We start from the raw sequence: 16,731 nt of genomic DNA, 5'->3' as shown, positions 1-16,731 counted from the left end.
GGAAAATAGTTTGACCCCCTCCTCCTCTCTGTGGCAGCCCCTCAAATATTGGAAGACTGCTCTCATGTCTACCCTGGTCCTTCTCTTCCCTAGACTAGCCATCAGATATCCACAGCCTGGATCAAATAGAAAGGTCTTCCTTATAAAAGCTCCTTCCAACAAATGTTATTTTCCTACTAAGGAGTTGTTTATGGCAAAGAATATTTCCAGGGGGAAAAATGCAGCAGTCGTATCTATGAAGGTGTGTTCTATATTATAGCACCTGTTTAAACCCTAATTTAGATTTCCTAATAAGAAAAGAGAGAATTTCCCAACTTGCATTAAACCAAGAATGTGTAATTCAGGAAACCGAAGTGATGAAAGCAGGACAGAATAAATATGAGAGTTTTGGGTTTTTTTTTTAACTTAAACTATATAGATATATATTTACATAAACAACTATAATACAATAAAATCAGATAAAAATCACATAAGGTTTTTTTTTTCTTAAATTTTGCTTTTCAAATATATAAAATCTCAGGATTTACTGCTACCGTAGGAAATTCAAAGATCAGCCTGTGCTCAAAATTAATTAATTTCCATAATTAATAATATGGAATAGAAACCCCCCTGTGTTTACAACAAACAGATAACAAGGTAAGACAATTTCACTCCAATAAACCTGAAATAATTTCTTCAGGTTGATTAATTATCTTTTATATACCTGGATAAAAATACACTTTATTCAATAGTATTTCCCCTTACAATCGGTTAATTTGCTATTGACTAAACTTTATTCTGAACATTAAAAAGTAAATAAAGCATGTTCCAAATTGATTACTAAAGTTATATACAGGGAGTCGTTGACTTACATCCATTCATTTAGTGCCTGAACAGAATAAGAGAGTTGGAAGGGACCTTGGAGGTCATCTAGCGATTCTAGTCCAACGTCCTGCTGAAGTAGGAAACCCTATACCATTTCAGATAAATGGTCGTCCAAGCTCTTCTTAAAACTGGCACAGTGGTTAGAAAGCAGTATTGTAGGCTAACTCACTGCCCACTGCCAGGAGTTCGATCCTGATCTGCTCAAGCTTCCATCCTGCCGAGATGGGTAAAATGAGGAGCCAGATTGTTGGGGCAAATATGCTGACTCTGTAAATTGCTTAGAGAGGGCTGTAAAGCACCGTGAAGCGGTATATAAGTTGACGTGCTATTGTTATGTCTTAGCAATAATTATTCCAGTCCAAACTGCAGTTGTAAGTCAAAAACTACATGTAAATAACTTCTAAACACCTTTGGGAATCATCTTAAAATATCCCCATCTTTGTGAATTACCGGGAAAGGATACAGCTGATTTCTTAACCTGATGTGCTATATAGGAAAACACAATTTTAAAATATACAAAAAGATGGAAGTACTTGTTTTTCCAGGATTCTGACCGCACTGCCATTCACGAAGCTTACTCAAGACAATTTGTGCAGGATTGAGAATTCAGCCTGCACCTTATTGTTCCCGACAACCCTGTCTTCTTGGATAAACATATGGCTAAATAAAATTATTGCTGACCAGTTTTAGAAAATAAGGTGATTGATCCCCCGCACGTGTCTAAATCATAGAAGCCACCCCACAATTTAAACTGAGTCAAGCGGGTGATCCGGATCATCCAATATCCCATTGACGCATATAACTCACTTTACCAACGTCTCAACAGCAGACATTTCGGGATCAATTGTGGTCGTATGTCGAGGACTAGCTGTACACATAAACATTTTTCAGTGATTAGGCACCTTGTTTTTAAAAGCTGCTTTCCTATCAGCCTGGTTTGATCACCAGAATATGTCAAACGATAAAATTATTCTGTGATCTATGAGGATATTGAAATAAGCAGCTTAGAGTCTCTTTTCCCCCCTCTGCAGACTGACTATTATTAGCTGCATTTTCGGATGCCTCATTGTACCATTTCTCACCTCTGATATTTTATTACTCCTCAATGTATCATAAATATTTAAGACAACTTTATAAATAATCTGACCAGATTACAAGCCTATAAAGCCAATCCATGTGACAAACTCCCGTCTCTCAAAGAAAGAGTCTATATTTCCATTGTAAGTCCAGATACCTAATCATGAGAGAAAGTCTACGAAGGCTGAGACAATTAATGAGAAAGTGTTTTTTTTAAAAAAAAGAAACAGCTTTAAAAAAAACTTTCTTCAGCTTCAGCTGAACCTTATTTATAATTGCTTTCAAAGGAACATGCCTAGTTGACATTTTCAAAGGAAAAAATAGGAGGGGAAAAAAAATCATTGGTTTCAAACACCTCCACAAAAGTGCTTTTAATATAGATTGTTTCAAGAAGAGCTGGGAATCAATCCAAGGAAAAGAGGATGGATAAGAAGCAAATGTATAATCCTAGTAGGAAGACAATGTAGGAGATGACTAGACTGAGCCTGAGGGAGAGGTCAAACATGTCATCAAATATGAGTCCTTTCGCACCCACAAGAGATTTAAATCCAACCCATATTGGATTCCTTCTACCCTTATCTCCCGCTAATTTCCCTTGGCTGTTACTAGTTCGGATTCTTATAGAGAGGTTAAGCTTACAAAAAAACAACCTTTATACCCACTTGAACTATCTGGATCTCCTGATTTTCCTGATTGACCCAAAGACAATATGTTATTTCCTAAAGAGGGCACAAATCATGACACCGTCCGCAGCTAACACTTCTTCATCAGTTGGTGGGTCTCTCAAGCCACTGTGGGGCTGCTCATTTGCCACCTCAATAGACTTTCATAGTGTTTTCAAACAAGTTCACCTGTTGGTGCTCTGTTCGGTCAGAGAGAAGTCTCCTGTTCGACAAATTCTCTACATACGAGAAGGTCTTGAGGCCAAGGGGAAGAACTTGGAAGATGGAATTGAATCTGTTGATGAACTTGGAGATCATGCAGTTGCAAGAAGACCAGGTTTTGAAGGTCTGTCCTCCAAAGGGAAAAATTTGGCTCTTCCTACCATAGAAAGCTAGGTAGCCAGAGATAGAAAGATAGAAAGATAGAAAGAAAGAAAGAAAGAAAGAAAGAAAGAAAGATAGATAGATAGATAGATAGATAGATAGATAGATAGATAGATAGATAGATGATAGATAGATATCAGGGGTCTTCAAACTTGACAGCTTTAAGACTTTTGGACTTCAACTCCCAGAATTCCTCCTCCAGTCATGTTAGCTTAGGAATTCTAGGAGTTGAAGTCTACAAGTTTTAAACTTGCCAAGTTTGAAGACCCTCGATATAGATAGATGGAATTGAATCTTACATGTTACATCTTCAAAACATATGTTCTGTTAAGAAACTCCAGTTTCTTACTCTAGCCACACAGATGCTATACTTTATGGTTATTCAGTGTGGAGAACAAGATTTTCCACCTTAATTTCCCTGGCTCCTATCATGTCGCTATGATGTTTATTATAGAGTATATTTTAGATCATCATGATTGTTACAAGCCAGGCAGATAATAAATGTTCTAAAATAAATGTATCTATCCTGAATACAAAAAAATCTTGTGATAGACAGTGGCTACCGGACCATTCCTGAAGAGCACCTATTGGTCCCACCTTCACTGTTTTTGGGGGGGTGTTAAAAGAAGTCCCAACTTCTCTATGCTGTAATAGCTAAAATATCATCCACACTTCTTAAAAAATTCACCGATGGCATCATAAAGTACACATTCATTTGCCAAAAATGACAGGGGAACCTTCACTTAATACGTTGCAAACTAAAACATATGGGTTTTAAGTGCACCTTTGTTGAACATGGCAAATCCTCTAGAAAAGGCATCGCAGGTATTTGAAGGAGGAGGAGGAGGGACAGTAGTACTAGGAGGAGGAGGAGGGGAAGAAGAAGAAGAAGAAGAAGAAGAAGAAGAAGAAGAAGAAGAAGAAGAAGAAGAAGAAGAAGAAGAAGAAGAAGAAGAAGAAGAAGAAGAAGAAGAAGAAGAAGAAGAAGAAGAAGAAGAAGAAGAAGAAGAAGAAGAAGAAGAAGAAGAAGAAGAAGGGGTGGGGAGGAGGAGAAAGATGTTGCAATATGGACATTTTTGAATGTGGCTTTTCTCATTTGTTCCTTAAGGCTCGGAAGATCTAGTTGCTACTCTAGGGTTGCTCCTAAAATCTCTGTTCCATCTTTACCGCTGCTCTGCACTATAAAATGAGGCATAAATCAGCAGCGGCTGAGCATTTTGGGAAATGTCTTCATTCTACAGTTGCAGCACGCCTTTAAACCAGTCTCCATACAACACCCACTGCAACTGCAACTTTACCTTAAGGTAAATTGAGGTTCAGATCTCCTGAGACAAGAAAATCCCCCCCGTTTGTTTATATAAACCCAGAATGGGCTAGAGCAGTAAGATTTTTAAAAATGGTCACCTCTTTCTTAAAGAAAGGAAGGAAGAAGCAAGGAGAAATTTTTAGAATGGGGGGGTGGGTGGGAAAGGAGTGGAAAAAAATATCTTTAGCCTCTATGTACAAATCCCATTGTAAGGAAGAACACCCATCTTTTCACTTTTTGTAGAAACATATACCTAGGTTTAGAATACATACACATACACATACGCCAAATATTTTGGGGTGGGGGGAAATGGCTGTCCCCTTAATTGTCGACCCCCAGTTTCGAGAGGCCTTGACGAAAATCCTGCAATTCATCTATCTTTCCATCGAGTACATCTAAAAAAGTTTGTAACTCCATCTTCAAGTGACTCTGCCTGTGTTTGCTCTCTTCTACTTCCGTCCGCAGAGCTCTGACTTTCTCTTCCAGGTCTTTATTTCTTTTCTCAGCTGCCTGCAAAACAGAAAGTTTGTTTGAAGAACAGGCCAACAGTCGCAGGCCAACCGGCCAATATATCGCCTTTCACTCCTTTCTGCATTTCTAGGATGACGTCTTTTATAAACCATCTGCATTCGAATTCCCCTAGCTTATTTTAATCTGAGCAGAGCATAGAAACATGGAGATGTCATCAACACAACTATCCTCTTTGCAGGGAATTGTCACTCTGGCTGCATTTTTTTTTTTTTTGCAGTAGGTTAGAATTTATGTCATGCACTCTGCATGTGTCATTATCATCATTATCATTTCCAGAATTTGTTCTATGCATCATTTTTTTTTGTCTTTTAATGACCCCATAATCCCTTCATCAAGGTGGAGTCAGGGCAACTGAATGGAGGAAAGCATTTACTGGCCAGATGCCCTTCCTATCACCAATGCAGAGTTTTGCTCAGCAGATACATTCTAAGTGTGTCCACAGAGAGAAATATCTGCCACTACCTAAGATCGAACTCACAGCCTCCTCATTGTGAGGCGAGAGCTCCACCCCTAAGCCACCGCACCACTATTCATCTATACATCATATACACTATACATCATTTGAACGTATTAAATTGCCTTCCCAATTCTGGCAGGCTCCAGGTGTGCTTTGGAACGGCTGAGATGGGAACTGCTCCTCAACTTTTAAACCCTCCAAGCTCAGGGAAGGTACATTAAAATCTAGATTTCTTTTACTTCTCTTGCAAAGCTCACACAGTATCTATGAGCCAATGTGTCTTGTTTGTGAATTCAATTTTTTAAAATTAAACATCAATACACCTAAAGTTTTATTGGCTAATATGAATAAAGGCAGTGGTGCAAGTTAAAGTTCTCCTTCAAGGCAAATCTACACTCAAGCATTTTGCCTCTGTGGGTCCAATTCCACCTATTCCTAAGGCAAGGTGAATAAAAATATCTATTCCTGAAGTCCTTCCAAAATTGAAAAACAAAGTGTGCATTCTACAGAATGAACTATTCTTAAACTGAAGTCATCAGCTTTCAGTAGGTACAAAGTTGGAATGAAGGTGCATTGTTTTATTAATTTTTTTAACACAATGAATATATAAACTAAACAAAAGATACTGGACAAAATACCTCTAAGGAAAGAGGAAATATACAGGGACTATCAAAAGAATGGGAGTAAAATCGTAACAAATAAGGACAAGACTGAATGCACATTATTGTGTGTTGTCTATGGAGATTCTTAGCCATCCAGCTTGTGGTTGTTCCAAAGGTGCTTTTTTGAAAAGGAATTGGACTTTGTTTTTCCTTAAAGATGTTTCGCTTCTAATCCAAGAAGCTTCTTCAGTTCTTCAGAAGGCAACTGGACTTTGTTTTTCCTTGGAGATGTTTTGCTTCTCATCTAAGAAGCTTCTTCAGTTCTGATAATGATGGAGAATGGAAGGATTTATATTCCTTGCAGTCATCTAGTTGTGAGCACATTTTCTGAGAGTTGTTGAGGCCAGTTGGAGGTTTATCTGTTTCCCCACCTGTGTTGTAAATAGACTCCTCTCAACAGTTCCAAGAAAGTTCCACACCCATTTGCACTACTCAAGAGAGCCCGAGGGCTCTTCAAGTGGCCTCAACAGCTCTAATGACCAGATGACTGCAAGGAATTTAAATCCTTCCATTCTCCCCCATTCAGTCAGAACTGAAGAAGTTTCTTGGATGAGAAGTGAAATGTCTTCAAGGAAAAAAACTAAATCTCATTTCCTTTTGAAAAAGGAATTATCGGGTGTTGGTTTTGGATGGCTGAGCTACAAATGCCACTGATGATTATACAACACAGCCTTATTGCCTTGTGACTTTATGGTTGGTATGGTTTCCAATCAAGAATGGGAAGAACATTTTCAAATCATAAATGGGAAGAATAGTTTATACGTATAAACGAGATGAACATATTGTAGCTACATCTTCTTACAGAGATTAGGAATCTATAGAGATGAGGAATATGTAGGTAGCCAGCCCTCTAGATATCACCGAATGACAAGCAGCTACCATCAGCCACAACCCGTAATGGTGCTAATGGTGGGCGATGATGGGAGTTCTAGCCATGCCTGGAGGGCTACCTAGTCTCAATCTTTACCCATGGAGATGGCTTCACTGAGAGCCTATTTCATTTTCCTGACGTATCAGAATGAATCACAGCCGTTGTCCCTGTTTCCTGCTTATAAAAAAAAAAAGATATTGGCTGAAGATTTGAAGCAATATTTAATTTAAACCGCAAAATGTTTTACCAAAGACTAATAAGTATTCCTACCTGCAGTTTCTGAGAAACCGTTTCACATTCTGTCATGAGCTGAGGTATAATTTCACCCTGTTTCCGTAGATCTTCCAATTCCTGGAGAAATATGCATGCCATGAAATTATAATCACATACATCCTCACCTCTCCCACTTTCTTAAATATATATTTTAAGACATTAGAAGAAAGCATTAGCACCTGAATGCTCGGGGAACTTTCCACTTGTCAAAGGAAATGAATCATTAAAATGTTAACTTAAAGGGGAAACATGTCTTCTTGCTGGGCTTTGCCTGCAAACTTAGCAATAATTTCAACATATAATGATACCTTCTGCTTTAATAAATAGTCCAAATACACAGATCTATTTGTACATTAAAATGTTGGGTTATCCTTGGGTGGCGCGGGGGAAGAGAATGTATTAAAATAGCAGCATCCATTGCAAGCGAAGATTTTGCTAAAAAATAGGGTGATTCTTAGCCTTCAAGGCAATATCTTGAAGAAGAAAACCAGAATGGTTGGGGAAGGGATTTCATTAAAAAGTTGTTCCATTACCAATGGGACAATGTTTGGATGGACTGGCCCCAGAGAAGCTCTTTCCAAAAATAGCAAATCAGCACCAGCCAAATGGATAGCGCCAACTAGCTGATAGGGGAATAAAGTGCATTCTAAAGTGCAAGGTAGAAGATAGCATTTTTAAATGGCTGGCTGGGAAATACTCTTTTTATTTATTTATATCCTGCCTTTATTATTTTTATAAACAGCTCAAGGCAGCTAACATCTCCAACACACATTCCCCACCGCAACAATCCCGGTGGGTTGGGTTGAGAGAGGGACTAGCCCAAAGTCACCCAGCTGGCTTTGATGAGTAAAGTGGGACTAGAATTCACAGTCTCCTGGTGGTTGGCTCAAAGTCACCCAGCTGGCTTTCATGGTGATGGTGGGACTAGAATGCACAGTCTTCTGGTGATTGGCCCAAGGTTGCTCAGTTGGCTTTCGTGGCTAACTAAGGTGGGACTGGAACTCACAGTCTCCTGGTGATTGGCCCAAGGTCACTCACTGCCTTTCATGGCTAAGGCAGGAATAGAACTCAGGCGTCTCTGGCTTTCCAGCCTGATGCCTTAACCACTAGGTCAAACTGGCTCTGGGTATTCTTTTAAGTGGCCACTAAGGGAGGGAAATAATAAAGCCAATTTATTAGTAGAGCAAGGATTTCTTGATTTAGGAAAGGGAGCATTTTGCTAGTCCTATATTGCTGCTTATTAATTTCTGCTTCCTGTAAGAGGTGTTTTTGTATGTACAAGGGGGACGCAAAACCCTCCGGTTGTTGCCCATCTTGCCTGCCAGAGATACTCATGCCACTACAACATATAAAAAGTCTGCACCCGAAAAGGAAAGCCAATGTTTTCTCCTTTTCCTGATGCCCCCACCCCCCACCCCCCACCCCTCTGGCGTTGCATTCCCACTCCGGAAGTGCAGGTTTTGCAAAGGTGCTCCTCCCGCCCTGGCACACATTCGGAAGGGAATTCACACGGACTGGGTTTGTCTTGCAAAGGCAAAATTAGCTTTCCGTCTGGCACTTGCTGGGGCTTGCTGAGGCCAGGGTGCTGCCTGAGAAGCAGGCGCAAGGCCAAACCCTCGCCCACAAACGAAAAGGCAGCTCGTCAGATTTACGAGCCTTGAAAGTTACAAAATGCTACGATGGATGCTATTATCCATGGCGAAGGCTGGGTGAAAAAGGCTCGGTTGTTGTTGTGTTTTTTTCCCCCTTTGAAGCTTATTGGCAGAAGATGTTTGGAACCGGGCATTCACGTGTCTGAACTGATTGTGTGTCCAGGTAGTCCTCGCCTTATGACCACAACTGAGCCCAACATTTCTGTTGCTAAGTGAAACACTCGTTAAGTGTGGGGGTTTTGGCCCCATTTTTTGCCCTTTCTTGCTACGGTTGTTAAGTGAATCACTGCAGCTGTGAAGTTAGTAACGCGGCTGTTAAGTGAATCTGCCTTCCCCATGGACCTTGCTGGTCAGAAGGTTGCAAAAGTGGGTCATGTGACTCCCTAGGACGCTGCAACTGTCATAAATATGAGTCAGGGGCCAAGCGCCTGAATTTGGATCACGTGACCATGGAGATGCTGCAAAAGTATGAAAAATGGTCCTAACTCACTTTTTTCAGGGCCGCTGTAAGTTCAAACGGAAACTAAACGAAAACTGTCATAAGTCAGATAACAGATAACAGATGATCAGAGTTGGAAAAGACCTTGTAGGTCATCTAGTCCAACCCCCTGCCCAAGCAGGAGACCCTACACCCTTGATGATGAGCCTATGGCACGTGTGCCACAGGTGGCACGTAGAGCCCTCTCTGCGGGTATGCCAGCCATCGCCCCAGCCCAGCTCCATCGCGCATGCGTGGGCGCCTCCTGCCAGCCAGTCTCTTTTGGGGGGCAATAGGGGCTCCAGACTGATGATGTGCTTGACCCCACTCTCAAGCTCAGCCTGGTCATCTCCTACAGGAGGGTGACCAGCAGAACTTCAAATCCAGGGTGTAACTATGGGCCGTGATGGTACAGTGGTTAGAATGCAGTACTGCAGGCTACTTCTGCTGACTGCCGGCTGCCAGCAGTTCGATTCTGACGGACTCAAGGTTGACTCAGCCTTCCATCCTTCTGAGGTTGGTAAAAATGAGGACCCAGATTCTTGGGGGTAATACGCTGACTCTGTAAGCCACTTAGAGAGGGCTGTAAAAACACTATGAAGTGGTATATAAGGGCTATTGCTGCCCCTAGGCAGATTCATCATAATTTCCAACAGTCATTAAGTGACCATCATATTGTAACTCAAGGACTACCTGTATAATCAAAGCCAGCCAGCCTGCTTGGCTCTCCCTCCCTCCCTCTCTCTCTCTCTCCTTCCCTCCCTCCCTCCCTCCCTCCCTCCCACCCTTGATCCCCCTCTCTCTTTCTCTCTCTTTCTCTTACTGGAAGGCTATGAGTCAGTCATTCACTCTCTTAACCAAAGCTACCTCACAGGCTGGTTGATGTGGAGATAAACCTGAGAGAGAAAATATGTCTATTGTGAGCTTCTGAAGGCAAAGCCAAGCAGATACGAAGGAATCAATGCCTGGATGAGAATGACCCAATGCAGTAATTCTTCCCCCAATAATCTTACCTTTGCGTCTCTACTGTCCCAAAGATTTGTTTTGACCAAGCGTACAACTCTCATAGCTCTTTCCTTCCATCCACAGCTTTACTTACCAGCTCTTTATCCTGAAGTTCCGTTTCCAGGTCCTGAAGACGCCTGCTAAGCTGTGTGTTCCGGTCACGCTCCTTATCAATTTCGTTGCACTGTTCTTCCAGCTCCTCGATCTGAAAGAAAGAAAACACATGGCCTCTTTAACTTTGTCCTTGAAGTAGACTCTTGGCTGGAGTAACAGTTCATGTCAAGCGCCATTGTTCTCATGGCGCTTGACGTGAACTGTAAAAACTATAGATCCCTTCTAATAAGGCCTGCCTGTTGGTGCAGGGGTTAGAAATACAGCATTACAGGCAAACTCTGCCCACAGCCCGGAGTTTAATCCTGACTGGCTCAAGGTTGACCTTCTATCCTACCAAGGTCAGTAAAATGAGGATCCAAATTTTGGGGGTCAAGATGCCGACATTTTTAACTGCTCAGAGAGTGCTGAGCAGAGAGTAAAGTCTAAGTGCTACTGCTATTACTAATGAAATAAACTATCTGTCAACTCATAAAACATTCCTATGCCTGTTTTAGTAGTTGCCATAAAAAAAAGGGGGGGGGAATCTGAAAGAGTAGTGCAGCAGTTTGAAAGCAAAAGTACATTCCAACTCTTATCTTTAAAAGATTGTGACTAAAATACCAGAACTTTTGCCCACAAATATATTTAATTGGAGAACGTGAATGATGACACGTAGCCCATGAACATGCTCAATTGGAGAATTTGGTTTATGAGATACCCAGGGGGGAAACACGGTCATAGGTGACTATAAATTATGTATGCCAGAGTTGGTTTCATACAGGGCAGGGCCAGTATGTCGCCTCTAATAAATCCTTTGAAGTTGGTTGAAGTTTGGCTCGAGAATCATGGTTTAACTAGAGCAATTGCTGGAATCCTGACACTATTATTATCCCTCCAATTTTGATGGACACCTTAAGAAAAGCAACCTCCGTCTTTAAAGTGTTTTAAGCTCTTCACCCTCCACGGATTTAATGAGGATCTTAGCAATAAATAGCAAAAACAGACGCTTTCATTGATGGCATCCCATACCTTACTCCGCAGCTGATCATTTTCGTCTTTGCTAATGGAAAACTGCTTTTTCCAGTGCTCTATGCTGGCCGCGGATTCCTGGAGAGCCGTGGTGAGCCTTGCATTGCTCTCTCTAAGTGCCTGCAATTCTGTTTCCCATTTCTTGACATTGGAGGTACTAAAGATGAGAAAACATGCACAGGCACTTTTGAAATTTGTTGATACAAGCTGAATTGTGATTTTTTTTTTCTTCAACAGGAGCAAAAGAGCAATGCCCCCTCCCTATTCCACCTTTGCAATTAACGTTTTTTTCAGGGTAAACAAAATAAATTAGTGTTATGCATCGTGACGAGGTTCCTCGTTTTCACTGCATTCCTATACTCTTGCAAATTAAAAGAGGGCATTCTCATGATTATTTGATATTGTTTAGTCCCCTCAAGCTGCAAAAAAAATATAATCATAATCAGCATTATCCAAACTTGTCTACAATTTGCCTTATGCATTGTTAGTTAATTTACATCCGTCTGGCTGAAAAGAATTCTTGTAAAAGGGATATTATAAATTTGCCCTAATCGGTATAAATCTGGTATGAAACAAAATGTGTGAATCTGTTCAGTATTTTACATGACTCTTCCCCGAGAGCAAAAATTGAAAACAAACTGAAAAACACTTCGTTATGTTGGGTTTGTCTAGCACCATATGTGGCCACCAGATGCTGGGTGTTCTTTGGTCCTCAAAAGCTCTTGGAACAGACAGAATTTTTTTCAGTTCAGAACATGCTCACATCATGGAGATACAGTTATAAACTATCTCCCTGCAACGGTGGCACTGGAAGCAAAAATGGATACATCCCAATTGTGCCATTTTATTTGATTTTAGGATTGTCCCAGTAATCCATTCCTGCAAGAGGAAATGTCCTCTCTCCACAGTGGAGAAACCAATCATGAAGTTAGTAGAACTTGCAAAAAGAAAAAAGGCTGCCTTGACTTGTTTGATTAGGGATAGAAAAACTACAATTACTTTTATGAAAGACTGGAAATCCTTTTTGGATTTTTTTTTGTGAAGATGGATAAGAATGAACTGGTGATTTCCAAACTGATCATTGAAAAGGGAATGTGTATGGGAAAAAGGGAATACATTATGTAATTTTGAGAGAGGAAAATGATATTGCCTATAAATGCAATAAAGTCACTTCTTTAAATGTTTATTTTTCTTTTTCTTTTTTTAATGTTTTTCCTTTCCTTTCCTTCCCTTTTCCTTTCCTTTTCCTTTCCTCTTCCTTAACTTCTTAACTTACTTAACTTCCCCCTTTTCCCCTTCCCTTCCTTTCCCTTCCTTCCTTCCTTCCTTCCTTCCTTCCTTCCTTCCTTCCTTTCTTCCTTCCTTTCTCCCTTCCTTCCCACATTTTTCTTTTAAATTTGCAAAGCATTTCTTTTCTAAAATTTTATTTGTTTGTTTAATGGATATACCGCTTATCTCATTGTTTGGGTGACTCTTATATACACATAAAAAAGAAGGAAATGTACTCTTGCTCAGCAATATTCAAGGGATGTACCCTCAGCCAAGAAGAAGCAACCATTAACCAGGCCAGCAATGAAAAAAAAAAACCCACCATCATCATTCCCCTAAACTTTACAAAAGAGAAAATAACTCTTTACATGTCTTTAAACAGAGGACAAATTTGCTGGTGCAAAGAACTGGGAGCTTTCTACTCCTCCTTCTTCTTTTTAATTTTTCTCAGCATCTACTTCTGTCCTACTACCGTAGCACCATTGAGAGTGTCCTGACACACAGCATTCTTGTATGGTACGGGAGCAGCTCTGTAGCGGACAGAGAAGCTCTACAAAGAATCATTAAAACTGCCCAGAATATCATCAGGCTCCAGCTATCAGCCCTGGATGACATCTTCGCTTCTCGCTGTTTGAGGAAGTTGCACAACATTGTCAGAGACTCTTCCCATTCTGCTCACAATCTTGTGAACTGTTGCCTTCTGGCAGAACATACAGAACAATGAAAACTTGGATCGCACGTTTTCTGAACAGTTTTTATCCCAGAGCTATAATTGCACCTAACAATAAACGTAAGGACCACCATCAGTGAGCCGTTGGACAGTATTACTTGGTCTGTTGTGTGAATGCTTGTGTGTTTTAGGGGGAGTGGAATTTTGGTGGGTGGAGGGAGTGTTTGGGGATTGTCATGTGTGTGCGCGTGTTGGGTCTGGTCTCTGGGTGTTATGTGAATTTCGTTGTATGTGTATACTGTGTATATATGTAGAATGACAATAAAGAATTCAATTCAATATATGCTTTTTTATGTCACAAGAGTCACCCATAGTTCATGGCATGATGTGAAAACTGCTTCACCTCTGGGCCAGAGCAATCTTAAGTTTGTCATTTTCCATTTTTAGCTGCGCATCCACAGGAACCCCGTGTGAGATTTTGTCCTCATCCGTTCCATTCACACTGGACGTTCGAGTAGAACAGGGAGTTTCACGGCCCGATTCCTGCAGGATAAGATTTCAAGAGGGCAGAAGAAGAAGCACATAAGCAAGGCATTCGCTTCTCGACATGTTAGATCCGGTTGCAAAACACACAATAACACCCCTACAATAACACCCCATCTTTGGAATCAGCTAATGCTTACCATCAAGGTTGACACCTTCCCCGCTATTCCAGAAAAACTTCAGTATTAAATTGTAATACTTTAATATTTAGAATAGAATAAATTAACAGAGTTGGAAGAGACCTTGGAGGTCTTCTAGTCTAACCCCTACTTAGGCAGGAAACCCTATACCATTTCAGACAAATAATCTCTTCTTAAAAACTTCCAGTGCTGGGGCATTCATAATCTCTGGAGGCAAGTTAATTGTTCTAACTTGTCAGGAAATTCCTCCTTAGTTCTAGGTTGCTTCTCTCCTTGATTAGTTTCCATCCGTTGCTTCTTGTCCTGCCCTCAGGTGCTTTGGAGAATAGCTCTTCTTTGTGGCAGTCCCTGAGATATTGAAACACTGCTATCATGTCACCCTGAGTCCTTCTTTTCATTAAATTAGACATACCCAATTCCGGTAACCGTTCTTTATATGTTTTAACCTCCAGTCCCCCTAATCATCTTTCGTTGCTCTTCTCTGCACTCTTTCTAGAGTCTCAACATCTTTTTTACATTGTGGCGACTAAAACTGGATGCAGTATTCCAAGTGTGGCTGGTAACTAATTTATTTATTTAAAATAACTTTTTAAAATCTCCATTATTAAATTTAAAAGCTGCCCGTTTCACTGTCCAGTGACTCTGAATAGCTTACAACATTGTAAATGCACATATAAACCAATGAAGATATTTCAACAGTAAGAATTAAAACATTAATAATGGACACAAAATGACATAAAAAGGACCAAAGCATTAATGAGGTGAAGGTGGAATCTTTTCCTGATCAGCTAACCCTCTCCAGAGTAGATGACCTCATAGGGACCCAGGTCCATTTGGCAGAAGCAGGTTTTCAGGCACTTTCAGAAGACCAAGAGGGTGAGGGCAGATAGGGGCCTTCAAAGAACTTTTTGGGTTTTTTGCATTCACAGGTTTCTTAATTGAAAACTTTTTCTCCCAAGCATTTAGAATCGATACAATATGTTCAAAAAATAGTCTTGTCAATGCAAACTGATCCCTTAGCAAAATCATAGGTTGCATTCATGGCAACTTAGTACCCAAGAGAAGGTGTGACAGGTTTTTTAAAAAAATTCCTAGTATATAAAGAAATGCAAATGACAAGGAGGACAGATTAAGAATCTTTTTCTCAGGAAGTGTTAACTTTTTTTTTTAATATGGGGAGAATTAAATCTGAGATGGGAGGATTAAAACAGTTCAATATGATCCCCCTCTTTCTAATCAAAAGGATGCAAAATATCTGTAGCTTGGGGTTGAAATGAGGGGGTCCTTGGTGCTCTCTGAGCTTGGTTTTGTTTTTCTTGCAAACATTTTGTTACCTAACTGAGTAACGTCATCAGTTCTAGTAAGGAGTGCAGTTTGCTCTCAAGCCTTACTAGCACCTATGACGTTACCTAGTTTGGCTAATGAAACAGGTGCAAGAAAATGAGCAAGCTCAGAGACCACCAAGGATCCCTCATTTTTACATAAGTTGAAGCCTCGCCTTCAGTTCTGACAACCAGAAGTCAAAGGCTGCATTCACAAACAGAGCAGTAAATCACAATTTGCTAATGAAACAACAGATTAGCTTGGCCCAATGTTTAAACTATGGAGTAGAAAGTTGGTCTCTGACAGGAAGCCACTTGAAGAGACTAGAAGCATTTGGAATGTGGATTGACAGGCAGCTGTTATGTATAAGCTGGGTTGACAAAATCAGAAATGAGGAGGTGAGAAGCCACCTGGGAAAGCCAAGGGAAAAAAACATAAAAAAGAGAAAGTTAGAATATTTCAGACATGGGATGTGACACCCGGAAAAATACGGCCTACTTCACTTAATCCTCCAGGAAAAGATAGAAGACAAATGAGGTCCAGGCAGCAGAAGAACACGTGGCTTCAAAATCTAAGGGACCGGTTTGGACAAAACTCAGCAGCACTTTTCGTGCAGCTGTTGATAAAAATAGGATGATTAATAATAATAGGACAGCCAGGATGATTAGGGGACTGCAGACTAAAACATATAAAGAACGGTTACAGGAACTGGGCATGGCTAGTCTAGTGAGTAGAAGGACCAAGGGAGACAGGATAGCAGTGTTCCAGTATTTGAGGGGCTGCCACAGGGAGGAGGAAGGGGTCAAGCTATTTTCAAAAGCACCTGAAGGCCAGGCAAGGAATAATGGATGGAAACTGAACAAGGAGAGATTTAACCTGGAAATAAGGAGAAATTTTCTGACAGTGAGAACAATCAACTAATGGAACAGAAGTTGCCCTTGAAAGTTGTGGGGGCGTCATCACTTGAGACTTTCAAGAAGAAATTGGACTCCCATCTGTCAGAAATGGTATAGGGTCTCATGCTTGGGCAAGGGGTTGGACTAGATGACCTACAAGGTCCTTTCCAATTCTGATTATCTGTTAAGCAATCTGTTAAGGACTGCCAACATGATCGCCAACGTCTGATGATGGGTATGGCACAACAACAAAAAGAAGAAAGTTTAAACTCAACCAATCTACAGGAAATCATTTTTTTCTCAGCCAATGCTTTATTTTAAATTCATTTCAAGATCTTAAAGCTTTCAGTCAAAACTTGCCTCTTTGCCTTTTGCAAGCTTGACATGACAAGTCAGTCATTCCCTCATCCTTGAATTAAAGAACAGATCATGACTTACTTGTGAATGGTTACTGGAAGTTTCCATTTTTTCTTGTGACCGGTCTCTGGCCAGTCGAGCGGCTTCTTTCACCTCCTGGAACTTCTCAGCAAACTAAACAGGGACACA

The 16,731-nt window shown here is 40.6% G+C and overlaps 1 protein-coding gene across 1 annotated transcript in view; it reads right to left on the bottom strand.

The window, feature by feature from the left end:
- Window positions 1–385: 385 nt before the first annotated feature.
- HOMER2 (homer scaffold protein 2) overlaps window positions 386–16,731 on the bottom strand; it is an 81,008-nt gene continuing 64,662 nt past the window's right edge. The window contains exons 4-9 of the mRNA XM_026709505.2: window positions 16,624–16,716; window positions 13,687–13,826; window positions 11,345–11,501; window positions 10,317–10,427; window positions 7,085–7,165; window positions 386–4,803 (exon numbers count right to left, since the gene is read on the bottom strand). Coding sequence (XP_026565290.1) covers window positions 4,615–4,803; window positions 7,085–7,165; window positions 10,317–10,427; window positions 11,345–11,501; window positions 13,687–13,826; window positions 16,624–16,716 — 771 coding nt within the window. The 3' untranslated portion in view covers window positions 386–4,614. The remainder of the gene's footprint in view (window positions 4,804–7,084; window positions 7,166–10,316; window positions 10,428–11,344; window positions 11,502–13,686; window positions 13,827–16,623; window positions 16,717–16,731) is intronic.

This window comes from Pseudonaja textilis, chromosome 13 (assembly GCF_049901715.1).
Source record: "Pseudonaja textilis isolate UNSWEBS1 chromosome 13, rPseTex1.2, whole genome shotgun sequence".
NCBI lineage: Eukaryota > Metazoa > Chordata > Lepidosauria > Squamata > Elapidae > Pseudonaja > Pseudonaja textilis.
The sequence above is the reverse complement of the archived record's forward strand: the minus strand, read 5'-3'. Positions and strand labels throughout refer to the sequence as shown.